The sequence below is a fragment of the Chlamydotis macqueenii genome, chromosome 1 (assembly GCF_036417535.1).
Source record: "Chlamydotis macqueenii isolate bChlMac1 chromosome 1, bChlMac1.mat, whole genome shotgun sequence".
In the NCBI taxonomy this organism is placed as follows: domain Eukaryota; kingdom Metazoa; phylum Chordata; class Aves; order Otidiformes; family Otididae; genus Chlamydotis; species Chlamydotis macqueenii.
Genome location: NC_141556.1, coordinates 197,549,603 through 197,563,966, shown reverse-complemented (window position 1 = coordinate 197,563,966; position 14,364 = coordinate 197,549,603). Strand labels below are relative to the sequence as shown.

General features: G+C 34.7%; 1 protein-coding gene across 1 annotated transcript in view; it reads right to left on the bottom strand.

The window, feature by feature from the left end:
- The window catches only part of RDX (radixin), a 49,122-nt gene that overhangs the window by 16,324 nt on the left and 18,434 nt on the right, over nt 1–14,364 (bottom strand). Inside the window, exons 3-9 of the mRNA XM_086739550.1 lie at nt 14,056–14,139; nt 8,961–9,056; nt 7,857–8,131; nt 3,273–3,356; nt 2,650–2,796; nt 1,093–1,189; nt 232–395 (exon numbers count right to left, since the gene is read on the bottom strand). Of these exons, the coding sequence (XP_086595676.1) occupies nt 232–395; nt 1,093–1,189; nt 2,650–2,796; nt 3,273–3,356; nt 7,857–8,131; nt 8,961–9,056; nt 14,056–14,139 (947 nt within the window). The remainder of the gene's footprint in view (nt 1–231; nt 396–1,092; nt 1,190–2,649; nt 2,797–3,272; nt 3,357–7,856; nt 8,132–8,960; nt 9,057–14,055; nt 14,140–14,364) is intronic.

Below are 14,364 nucleotides of genomic sequence, written 5' to 3'. Positions count from 1 at the left end.
AAACATAATGAGAAACAACGGTACAGCTACTCTTACTATGCTGAAAGCTCAAAAAAGATACGGCTTTCTATTAAGATAGGCGAGCCATGCCAATCCACAAACCTGCTTACATATTACAGAAAGAAAAGCAGTTCTCTCTTTCCTAGAATGCCAAGATGTCTGATATTCTATGACTTAGGTTTCTTAAAAGGGTAGAAGAATTTTTTTGTTTCATGAAAGTTTGTTAATTACCTTTCCAATTGTTTCTGATGTTTCTCCTCTCTAGCTTGGGCCTTCATCTGCTGCACTTCAATTGTATCAGGTTTCCTCCTCCTCATGTACAATTCATGATTTCCCATACACAGTGCCAAAATTCGCTTGTTAATTCTCAGGCGGGGTGCATAAAAAACAAAATCCTAGCAAAAATAATTGCAGCATATTCGTTAATCTAAAAATACAATCATGACAAGACTCAAACCATTACTGCATGCTTGCATTTGTTAAATTTAGGCTTACAACTATTTTGACCCTCATCCTCTGAGCAATCCAACACCATAATCTATATATCTAGTTGCTGTCAGGAACTTGCAAGATAAACTCAAAATTACACCTGGATTCCTCCATGTAAATGTTAACTAGCTTACAGAAAATTATTTATTAACCATCTAAAAAAGTGAGACTGTTCTCTATTTCTGAAGAGTTTTGACCTAGAAAGTCTCATTAAATGTGCTGCTGTAGTACAGAAATAGAAATAGAAGTGGAGGACCAGAGAGTTTAGCACCTTACACTCGTTTTTCAACACATCACAAAATAGTAGTTGATTTAAATTTAAAAAAACCAAGAAAAAACCAAAAAAAAACCCCCAAAAAAACCCCAACAAAACCCACACACACACAAAAAAACAACTACACACCACCTAGGAGTATTAACCAGAACGAAGACAGAAAATAAACATATACTCCAAAATAAAAATTTTCTTTTGATTACTGACTATTCTACTAATAAGAATAATAAATGTCACAAAATAATTGCTCATGCCATAATGCCAGAGCAAGTCCCTGCAGGCTTAAACTTCTTCATATACAAAGGCATACTATTCTACAGCCTACTTACAGGGGCCTTTTTGTCAATTGGCTTTATGACAAATTTTTTGTCGTTAAAAGAGATGTTTCTTATTTCACTCCAAGGAAAACCAATCTTGGGTGTCAGCCTTCAAAGAAAAAAAGTTCTCATTAGAAGCAGCAAAGATGTACATTTTATTTATGCTCGCTAAGTCTTAACTTTACATCATTTTCAGTAAATGTAACACTTAGTTACATTTACAAATACAAAATGTAACAACAGTTTAGGCATATTTTGGTTGACAATTTTTTTTTTTTTACACATTATTCCATGAAATGAATAAGTTACATAAGTTACATGGCACTGTAACAGAAGGAATTTAGAAATTTCAATTTGAGACCTATTCTACTATCATTAAGGAAATGCTAAGCATCAATCATGCTGGTTCTTTATAAGCTATTGCTATTGATATTTTTATTTTCAGTGAAAATCATAATTTAAACTTAAGTACGGCATTTCAAAGACTGAAATTAAATTAGCCTTCAGCAGTGTTGTACTTTGGTTTAACTCAAGTGTAAGATATGTGTTCTTACACTTCCAAAGTTCAAGTTAAACTTATTTCTCTTGCATCTTAAGTAAATTAAATTCAGTTCAAAACCAGTTACAATGTTATGCACCAACTACATAACTGCAAATACTTTTCTCCATAAGCACATAAATTTTTTTCTATTTATATTATCTTAATTGCAATCATTAGAAAATGTTTCAGTATTTGATTGCCAATTATCAGGAGTTAAAGAATACCAAAAATTTGCTGATCATTCAATCTCATCTGAACATTTTCTGAATATTTCCTTCTTTCAGGAGTTATATTGCCATCTAATGGCAATTAAGGCTTGCAGAATTTTATTACAGAATATATATGTCAAAGAACATTATGTTTCAGTTAACAGCTGTTACCTGGTGTTCAACACATCATGTTTAACTTCAAATCACTGTGAAGGGACTATTGACATGAGATATTACTAACAAGTGTTCAGAAAGAAACAAAATAAGTCATCTGTTCTCTTCCCAGATCCTTCAAATTGTGTACATTTCAGCTCTATCCCTCAAGTGGGATAGAATCTTTGATCTCTATCAGGACACAAGATTCATCTACTTTATTTGATTTCTAAAAAGTTTCAATTTTAGATACCAAAGTTTTTCATGCTTTACCAGCTCTAATCCTAGTCACTGCTCTTACACAATCTTTCTCATTAAATACATTGCTCAGCTTCTCAATAGCTGACTGAAGAGGAAGTCTTGAGGGAATGGAAAGCACAGAAAGAAACCATATAAAGATAGTCATACATCCATATTAAGCAACATAAATTTAAATTTATCATAGAACTGCTCTTCCTTCTCTTCTTTTGTATCCCTGTTTAATCCTTCAAATTCAAATAATCCAGCAGTTAATGTCTACCTCTTTTTTTTAATTTTTACATAGATTAGAAGGGCCTTGAGAACCTGTTTTGTTAGATGTTATTGAACACACATTAAGGTGGTTTTCGTATAATCTCAGATAGCATCTCCTAGGACAGAATTGCAAAATGAGTATTAGCCACTTACTTATCATCATGCTCATAAATATTCAAACCCAAAGCATCAACTCCTAGCCACAATTCAGTTCCTTTTTTATTCTTTATTTCAAAATAGTTGACTCCATACATTTCCAAGTCTTGTGCTATCTTAAGGTATTCCATCATAGAATCTTCCCTGATGAAAGAAGAAAAAAATGGCATAATGCAGACAAACCCAAAGTACATTTTAAGAATAAGGGAACTACAGAATAACTAATTAGTGTAAAATTCAGTTAGGAATTAAATCTCTTTGAAATTCACGTGTACATTGATTCAGATACTCGTAGAGCTCTACACCCTAATACTCAAGTATAATTCTTTGTCTTTTCACCCCTTGAGCTAAGGGAAACAATAAGTATATTTTAGAAGCAGGCAACTGTGGACAAAGGCAGTTGACAACCCTACCAGAAATCATGTAGGTAAGCCAATAAACTAACTGGAAACTCAGCTCTGACCGAAGCTTTCATAGAAGTTTTTGATAACTGCCTACCCTGGTTGGAATAAAAGAAAGCAGTCTCCAAACAAATATAACATCTCCCAAAACACATCCTAATAGTAATAATAGCGATGATGATAAACCTTAAAAGTCTTTAACATTTTCTAAGTAATTACCTCAACATTCCTCTGTGTTCTTCATGCCAGTTCTGTATTCTTTCTTCCCACTGTTCTTTTGTCAGTTTGTGCTGTTCTAACACACTGTGAATAGAAGTTGCTGCTAGTAAATGACATTGACAACCAATTTAATCTCAAATTTATAAAAATAAGTTTGGTTACACAACATAACATATGCTTTTGTTGAATAAATTTAAACATGACTTCCTATATACTACTCATATTTTTAACCCAAACACAGAAATTTTGTATTTCAACAAGTATTCTTTTAAAATTGTGTGAAATTACTTCTTTTTTTTCATGATATTCTATACTCTTTGTAATGTAAAGTCACACCACGGCATATCTAAACTTTCAGTAAAGTCACATAATATTATGTTTGGAACACCTGAAAATGCAGATCTGTAAAATTCTTATACAACAATGCTGCAAATTAATCTCTAGGTATATAGATACACTCATGCTTTCATTCTGTTGCCATCTGGAAAAAAAGTAACACATTAAGATAAGTTCACATACTAGTTTGCTGGGATTTTAATAAATAAAAACAGTAGCAAAGTGGTTTGAGAAAACTATGAGGTTTATCTCCAGCAGGCTGCAATGATGGAATTAGGTTTTGACCTACTAGAACTTTCAGTGTAGTACTGCAGTAAGAATTCAAACGCATGTGGTAACTTTATTATGCTTTTATTCCATGCACCAGCATTTCAAGCATTCCTAGAGAAATTATTTTAAAAGAACAATTTAAAAAAAAAAAAAAAAAAAAAAAGACAAGACTGAAAAAAAAAAATCTTAAAGGAGTCAGAACAGTTGTTTTCCTTCCTTTCTCTTTACTCTGAAAAGTACAGATTTACTACTTTTTCATACATGTTTAGACAAGTAGAATAAGGAATAGACTTAGTGATGCAGAAGATACCAATGTAGTGCTTCTTCTGTTACAGGATCTTTCTGTCACTTGATTTGCTACTCTGCCCCATATCTAGTGAAGTGCACTTTTTAGTGGGAGCCACACCACATTTTGATTTGCTTAGCGTGCATCCCTATCAACAGGCTCTCCTCCTGAAAACTGAGGCAGAGGTTTTATTTTTTGCACCTGCACAAAGCTGATGTATTCACAGCTAAATGATACAAGAACATGCAATGACAATACATCTTTTTGTTTGTTTGTTTGTGTTCTCATCTTTAGCCTTGAATATAAAGTATAAGCCCTAAATATAATACTTACAGAAGCCTGTTACAGAAAGCACAAAGTAGAACAGTCTGCTTTGGCTGTAATAAACTAAAAGCATCCTGGCAACCATTTAGAAGTTTCTATTACACTAAAAAAAAAAACCTAATTTGAAATCTTTTAAGACAATGTTAATGTATTAGAGAAGTTTGATAATTAAATCAGGCTTGATTTTTACATTGTGACATCTACATTGTGAGCTGTTTTCCACCATTATTTCTTCTACTTCCTCCAGCAAATACTCACAAAACGTTCAAAAGCTTTCATAGCAGTATAACAACAAAAAAAAAACAATCAAAAAATGAAGGACAAAATAGGATATTGCAAAACACAGTATCCCAGGATTATGTCACACAAGTGCCCATCTGAACATAAAAGCTCTGCTCCCAACCTCTTCTTCACAGAATGGTTGAGGTTGGAAGAAACCTCTGGAGGTCATCTCATCCACTCCCCTACTCAAACAGGGTCACCTACAACCAGTTGCCCAGGGCCATGTCTAGACAGTTTTTGAGTATCCATAAGGAGGGAGACTCCACAAGCTCTCCAGGCAACCTGAGCCAGTGCTTGGTCACCCTCATGGTAACTTGTGCTTTTTTGAGCTTTCCAAATTAAGTTAAATTTCTACTTCTACAGAAATTCTTTGCACTTCCCTCTTTGTGAATTGAACCTGAATTGAAAGACACAAGGCAACAGGCACAAGTGAAACACACTTGAATACAATTTTTTATTTTATTTCTTTGTAGTAAAGATGGTCAAACACTAGAATAGGTTGCCCAGAGAGGGTGCAGTAACCATCCTTGCAAATATTCAAAACCCAACTTGAGCAACCTGCTGTAATCAGAACAGAATAGAATATTTTACTCGGAAGGGACCTACAACGACCTTCTAGACCAACTTCCTGACCACTTCAGGGCTGAACAAAAGTTAAAGTATGTTATTAAGGGCATTGTCCAAATGCCTCAAACACTGTCCAGCATGGGGCATTGACCACTTCTCTAGGTGACTATTTTGAGTAGGGGGACCGACAAGATGACCTTCAGGGCTCCCCTTCCAACCTCAAATGATTCTCTGTTTCCATGGTATCCTCAAAGCTGGAATGCCTTTGGCAATATCCATCTCATCATTTGGTCCCCTCCATTCTCTCTTCACATACTAGTGATGTTTCATGACTAGCACATATGCAAGAACTATTGCAACAGAATAACTCAAAGACTTGATGCCTTGTTACTACCCAGCTCACAGTTTTGAGCCAAGAAAAATGCAGTAGTTTTCACAGGTGAACATTAAGACTATGATTAACAGGAATTGCAAATATTTTCTCACCTTTTTTCGGTAAAATTTTACAAAGCTAGCCTACTTTGGGAAACAAGTATTTTTTTTACATTATATTGTACATTGTTCTGTACTACTTTTGTTATGTACTGGTTAGTTTTCTGGCAAATCTCCTGTGATAGGAGGTAAAACAAGAATAATTGTGTTAGAATGTGTCCTGGTTTTGGCAGGGATAGAGTTATTTTTCCTCTCAGTAGCTGGTGTGTTTTGGATTTTGAGTGTGAAGAATGTTGATAAAACACCCTGATGATACCAGTTGTTGTGAATGAGACCAAGGACACTGTCCTGCTTTCCAAGTCTCGCTAATGTGCGAGAGAATGTTTCTCCCAGGAAGCTGGGAGAAAGACAGACAGAATAATTGACCCAAACTGGCCGAAGAGAGTATTCCATGCCATAAACGTCATGCTCAGTATATAAGTGGGGGCTGGCCAGGGAGGGGTATCTGCCTTCCTGGCATCCATCTTTCTCCCTCGTTTGCTGGCATCGTTCCCTCTACCTTGCTGGCTCCCTTTTGCTTCTTTGCTTGCCGCTCGGTTTCGTTTCCGTGATCGCTGCGCGGGACAAGCTATATCGGTCATTGGGACATCGGGTGGTGAGAAAACATACATTGTTTATTTTGTATATTTTAATATCTTTATATTCTGTTATTATTGTAGTTTTCCCTTGTTATTTTAGTAAATTGTCTTCATCTCAACCCACAAGTTTTCCTTCCTTCCCAATTCTCTCCCCAATCCGGCTGGGGAAGGTGAGCGAGAAACTGTGTGGTAATTTGGGCTAAACCATCACAGTGTGAATACAAAAGCTATGCACTCACTCAGTGTAGCGTGGCACACGACTGGTGGAAAGCATATGCTGGGAAATCATCTGAACATTTGTCTACTGAAAAGGAGCATCTTAAGTATTTGAATTTGTGTCGCATACAAGCACTCCAGTGTTCACAAGCTGTCATCATAACTGAGTAAAACTCAAGATTTGCGAACTAACATATTCAGTAATGACAGTTTTACTGGTTCTACATCTCCTTGGCTTCCTAACAAAGGATATTTTTCTAAAAAGAGGTATAGACTTCACTGTCACAAGAAGGAACTAAATAGCCAAAACCAAACTCTTATCCAGGATTTTTAAAAATCAGAAACATTTTCAGAAATACTTATTTCAATACTTCATCATAATCCTTTGAAATGCTTTTTCACTTGCTAGAAGATTCTCAAGCTCATTTACACTAATGAACGAGTTTCTACTTTTAGTTTTCAAACCAGAAAGTATGACTTCTAAAGAAACCTCAAATTATTCCATGGCTCTCATTTCTTTGAAGATGCATTAATGTTACATATTTAGTAAGCACACATTTGTCCATAATACATTACTACAGATTCATCAACACTAACATAATTGTCTAAATTTGCACTTTTGTGTTGCAATGCTTCTCTTGTTGACAAAACATGCCAGGAGCATAATTTCAGTTGTGTAAAGAAACAGAACTATAATCTTGGTGTTTACTTCTCCCAACCACCTAGATGTGTGACTGATACAAAAAAAAGTTTATACTCAACAGCAACAATTAACTTACTGAATTTTCTGTTCAGGTTACCATTTTTCTGCAATATATTTTATTTGCAAAACACATTATAATTATTTTCAGGAAATTATTTAATTTAAGTCTACAAAAACATCAAGAACTGAAAAAAAGGAGTGAGTATAAAGTGAATCTTAGAAACTTCTACATTATTTTGATTTTAATTTAGCAGGAACATTAGATGATTTTGGAGGACTTTGGTAATTCGTTCAACTAAATCTATGCATATGATTGTGGACAGGAAATAGGTCTCAAGAAACCCCTGGTAGTAATGCTTCTTTGTTACTTACAGTTTAAATTAGGATCTCTAAATTTTACTAGCAAAACATGCACTCTTAAGAAAGTTCCCATTAAAGGCACATTATCATTTAATATTTCGATTATAAAAAGGGCTATAATCAAGTTTATATGCAGCAGACTATGCAAAAACAAATGTAGTCTCACTCACCGCTGAGGGAGAAGCCTGTCATTGGCTAGGTAGCCTAGCTTATGTATCTCCTTACTGTAATCTCCATACTTGGACTGGACAGCATAAGAAGCCAGAAGAACTGCAGTTTCTGGTGGGCAGTATATTTCATCATTTAAAATAGCTTCTTTGACTTGCAGGAAGAAAAGTCTCTGAGTTATTTCCTGAATTAATTCTTCAGATACATCCTCTGGAAAAAACTTGGCCCTGAACTTAAACTGCAAAGGATTTTCTTTCCTTACGTCTTGCTGTGTTACCTAAGGGAGAAGAATAAAGAAAAAATAAAAAGATGACTAAATGGTATATTAAATATAATTAACTCAGTAGAAATGAAATCTTTAGGTCCTCTATGCTGAAATTCAGTGCTTCATGATGAGTCCACTGGGGAACTCAGTATCAGGGTCACATGGCACTGAATCAAGTACACAATCTCCACATTTACCTCCTAATACTGAAGATAAAAAAAGCTATCCTTGATTAAGTTGAACTTCGAAAAAATCACATTATTCTAAACAGTGTCATTAATAACCTGACAGACAATATTAAAATAAAAGGTGACCATTCAAATTCATAAATCAAATTTAAAGTAAAATGACCTGGTTCCCAATAGCTGGGAGATAGAGTGCTCAGTGCTGTTAGGGAAAAACAAAACAGTCTACAGTCTACCCATTTGACATGTAAACAGAAGTTTAGGAGCCTATTATTGGTGCCTTGTTTAAAGATCTATAGCTGTCCACACGCAAATCTCTGAAGTTAAATACTTCACACATGCACACTCCAACTGTAAAATATTTATCCTATTATATTTGGACAATCATATGAATTCAAGTTTTCCTAATGCATGCATTACCATGTTACCAGAAATACAGGAAACAGTATCTCCTCAAATAAAATGTTGATGCAGCTTTGCATATTCTTTTATAACTAACCAAATTTAATACTGTATTTTGTCATTTAAAGTAAATTAAAAGCAGCTTTTTAACTAAATTTGAAGCTAGCTATCTCTCACCTACAACATTAAATCAGCAAGCCTTATAGAAGTATATTTCAAACTGTATACTTGCCTAAATGTTAGGGGATTGTTACCTTTTTATTTAGCTTCAGCCAAGTTGAGTAGCCTTTGCTGTCCACATACTGTAGCCCAAAAAACCAGACTTCACGAAGACCAACAGTTTTCACCACCTGAAGATAAATGATCCATAATCATCAGTAATCACTACAACAGGAATTTTTTGATGGTAATTAAGCTACAAAACCAATCTTAAACAGAAATGTAATCAAGTTTTACAAGAAAAAGAAAAAAAAATAGTAGCAAAACATCAGGTTTCGAGAAGAATTCACCAAGTTCTAAATAAACTCAAACACTGTGTTGCCAGACTACCAACTGGAGCGTTCAGCTTACTGTGTACATCAAACTCCGTAACTGAGGAATACAAGGTAGCAAAGAGGACCCTGATTTTTGAAAGCAGGTTTGGGAAGTGATCTGCAGACCTACAGACAAGTAAATCCACTTCAACATAAGACAACTGGTGAAACTATAATAAAGAATAATACTTATGGACAAGTATGATGTAATGAGGATGAATCACCTCCTTCAAATATTTTTGAGATCTTCTAAGAGTTAATGATAAAAGGGATAAGGATGATCAAGCTGATACACGGATTTCCTTTGATGACCTTTGAAGGTCCCTTCCAACCCTAACCATTCTATTATTCTATGATTCCTGTAAGATTTCTGATCAGGTCTATCACCAAAGGCTACTAAAGAAACAAAACTGAATAGAGGGAAGGCCTTTTTTAAATGGATATACTAGTTAAAAAGAAAGAAACAAATAAACAAACTGTTTTCACAACAGACTTGTAGTCTAACAGCCAGGGAAGTCCCCCAGGACTTCATATGTGAACTGAAAAAAAGGATGAAACTGATGTGACAAAATTTGCTGTAGAAAACCTTCCATAAAGCTCTGAACAAACAGTAAAAAGGAAAATGGACTTAAATAAAAGATGGTATTTAATAACAACAAAATACTCTATGTAAAAGACATTAATTTTAAGTATGTGAGACATACTACTATACATATCTATGGTATTCCCAAATCTCTAACACTACATATGGACTGGTCGTATCAACTTAAAAAAGGATGCTGCAGCACTGAAAACATTTCAGAAATGTTAAAAAGAATCATCAGTGATACTGAACGCTTTCTGCATAGCTAGGACAAGAGCTAAGGCTACTGACAGAGAAATGAGGAAAGGAAAAATAGCATACAAGTCTGTAAAACTTGCATGGCACGTAGAAGGAAAAGAGGGAATGATTATTCATTATTTCTCATAATGTAATAATTAAGAGAATCGACAGAAATCATAGATAGCACATTCAAAGCAAAAAAAAAAAAAGCACTTCTACTACACAGAGTATAATGAAACTGTCGAGCTATCTTTTAAGTCTTTTGCATAGTAAAAGTACACATGGATTCAAAAAGCAATCAATCAGAAAGGTCCAGCAAAGATTAAATGTAATTTAAATGTAAATGTAATTAAATGTAAGCTCTGGCTCCAGAAGACCCAGTATGGCAGTACTTACGTATGTTCTCAGGTTGGACCATGCTGGCAAGCTGGTTTACTGAAGGCTGTTTTATGGAAGCATTCAGATGCATGTGAAGTAAATAGAATTTTATACATAGATCCTCCTCCATTTTAAAGTAGTACTATCGGGTTGCAAAATTAAGATTTTGAAAATTAGAAAATGTCATAAGATAGCTGTGCAAACTTAGTTCTGATGTCCTGCATATTTGTATTATTACTTAACAATCATTCAAGTGCACTTTTTTCTTCCTCTGCCCTTTCACCTTCAAGCTCCAAAGCACAGAATGGACAATGGTCACGGATCCAATCCAATTCCTTTAGTGGATACAGTTACTTCCTCTAGAATCCCGACATCATTTACTTTAGAACATAAAAAGTGTTAAGAACAAGTTTATGTTACTAGTAAGGTCCTGGGTAATATTAAAATCTGGTGTTTCAACCTAGAAATTTCTGACCTGCACAGATCTCCTGTATGATGCTGATCAAACTACTTACGGCTTTATCAGATGACTCTGAGAAAGCTCTTTACTTTGCAGCTGTCCAAGCTGAGCTTTTGTACCTGATTAGCCCTCCGAGACGCAAAAGAAGTCATTAAGAACTACAGATGCTCAACAGCTCTGCCCATAAGGCGTAAGAAGACAAGTGCTTATGCTCACGTCAAAACATTTTGCTCTCACCTGCTAAATATGGCCCTTCAACTGAGATGCACGTTGAACATTATTTAAACTTGCTGACTGCAAAGCAGTTACACATGCTTGCAAATGAACACTAAAACCAGCTTACACATTGGTCTGTTTTACTTCACACTCCACAGATAAGGAAAGAGCATTGTCTCTCACCACCTCTCAGCTCAAAGGAGAAAGAAAAAAAAAATCTAAAACTTTTTATCAAGATAATATAAGAACTTAAGCATTGCAGTAGTGTGATATGAAAAGTAAGTACAGAATAAGAAACTTAGGAGTTTCATTCTGGCTGAAATGATTCATTAAGTGGCTTCTGGCAAGTCTTCATCACATCTGTGTGAGAGATTTATCCACCATCACATCCTACAACTTGACTATTAAAGGCACTAAAAACTTTGAAAAGAAAAGCAACCAGAGCAATAGACATGTTTTGGCAAATCAAAACATACACATGAAGACAACCTAGCAAAAAATTCCTTGAGTCAGCTTCGGAAAGGTCATAAGGGAGGCTTCTGAGATATCTGGAAAGGACAGTGGGGTATAGGTATACTTTGAAATAAAGGAGATAACACTCCCATTCTTTCTGAATGGTAACTACAGTAAACCAGAGGTACTGATGCTCAGAGCTAACACCTTATTGAAAACAACAAAACAAAACAACTCCCACCATGACCATCAGTGTGTGGAAACATACCCACCACAGGGTTACTCCCTTACTAGGAAAGTTATAGATGCAAAACTGGTTGACTAAAGAAGGACAGATCTCTTGCCCATTCTGATTACTAATAGGATAGACCAAGGACTAACAATAAACATGTTAAGACACCTTCTGAAATAAGAGTAATTAACAAAAAAGTGCAATAAATAAGAACCTTATTGAGTTTCACAGCAAAAGAGAAAAAAGAAAGACATGGACACCAAATGCTGAATTCTTGTCTGCTAGCAGATGAAGATGATGAAAACACACACATGGAATGGGAAACAAACCAACAACTCCAGAAAACACCAATTAAAAGGTTAAAAGAATCACTGACTAAAAAAAAAAAGTTCTTTACAAAAAATGTAGAGGAGCACTAGACAACAGCTAAATTCATGGAGAGATTGTTTTCTGCAAGCAATAACCAACAAGCCTACTGTCATGTTCACTGTTTCTGCATAAACCTTGAAGACGAATCCTCTCAGTAACAGTGCTATTCAACTCTCTTCCTATAGAGAAACAGCGTAACTTTTGTCTGAAAATTTCATGCTGGTTTTGCAACACAGTTCAGCTCTCGATGTTACTCTGTGGAACTTGCATATGAATTTAAGATCAGGCTGAAAATGCTGCTCTCCTCACAGACAACTATGCTGGTTGATTATGCTTGACCTAACAAGTTTTCAATTTAAACTTCCAGAAGTTGATTGTAAGAGCTGGTGAGATGTCAAAAGTCACACAGTGAACTATGGAACAAAGTTGAAAAGAGTGTGAGAAAGAATTCAGAGTTGTATCTTTGTTCTCTGTTTGTGAGTTCCCCAATTTGGATGAACCTGATTACCTGGGCACAAGACGTTACACAGCAGAACGTCACCCCACCCAATACTGCATGGCAGAAGATAGCAAAGGTTGGCAAGACAAGTAACAGCTCGAGGCTTCTGTACCACAGAATATTGTACTTTTTATTTGATGGTGGAGTTTGTTAGACAAAAAGCAGGATAGTCCCTTTCTTCAAGAAGTCTTATGAATAGACTTCATGACTCTTAAAATGTAGAGGCAGAAGACATACTGCTACTGATTTGGAGAAATGTTAAGTCAGACAGTCATTTAAAAAAAAAAAAAAAAAGGCAAATGAACATTTTGCTCCTCTAAAAGAAAAAGCTCAGTGTTACAGAACAATAAACATTCTTCTCCTTTAAATACTAAGAGATTTAATTGACTCTTAAAGGTCAATTAAAAGTTTAGGAGTTCTTATAGAACTCTTTCAATGTGTTACTTTCTCTTAATATTCATCATTACATACTTCAAGCATCTATACTGGAGTGAACAGAAATAATAGTTCTACTAGACATAATTCGATATAGTTAAACTTGTTTTGAAGAGTAATTTAGAATATTTCTGTATTTTTTAAAAGATGCTTACATATTGAATCTAGATAATATAACATATTTATTGGTTTGAGGAAAAACAAAACAGCATATTGTCAAGCTTATATTCTTAACATTTGCTGGAGCACTCCACAACCTAGGTTAAAATTTGTTTCAAGATTCTGATGGCAAATATCACATGAAATGAATACAAGAACAACCCTTTTTAAGAAATCATTTACTCTGACTAGTGTACAATACAGGCACTACTAAGCGAGAATGTGTAGTTCCAAACGGGTCTGCAATCCATAAGCACATTAAAACCATCATTTTAACTTTTCCACATAGTCTTTTTTTTTTTAACTTAAATTTCAAACTGGATCATAGCACAGTGTTACTTTTCTAACATTTGGGAAGCTAAAAAGTATCTACAGCTTCCATTCTTGGGGGTGGGGGGGAAAGATGTTAGCTTTTCTTAATGCACTTTTATTGTTACATTCACTATTAAATAATGAAAGCTACATAAATTTCTCATACATGTAATTCTAACAATTATATTGCAGTTGCAACTATAACGCAGTTAGGCATAAAATATCATTAATTTCAAAGCAGTTCTATATGCATGATTCAACTGAAGCCAGTTAACCTATTTATACAGAGTTGTCTTTGAATTTAGTGCATTCTGTGAGAAGCAATAAGGAAGTTCAAACTAATCGAGAGCATAGCTTAGGTAATGCAAGGACAAACATAATCTATACATGAGAACAATCCCATTTTCTCAAGCTATGCCTTAATACCCAAAACAGTTTTAGGAGTTTGTACACATACTTACACAGACACATATAAGTTACCTGATCAAATAGCTGCTTGCCTGTTGTGTTGGGCTGGATGGCAAATTCCAACTCTGCATCCATTGTGGTTACTCTGACATTGATCTACAGAAAATGAAGAAATATTTAAATCATACTGTAACAGCATAATGGTTCTATATACTGTGATTAGTCTGAAACAAACAATATATGGTAAATAAACTCAACAATTTTAATGGTCTTGTATATACACAGAACACAGTGGACATAAAAATGGAAAATTTGAATCTGTAAAAAAAAAAATCTCATTATTTTATCCTGAATATGTTTTTGTACTAAATAATATTTAAC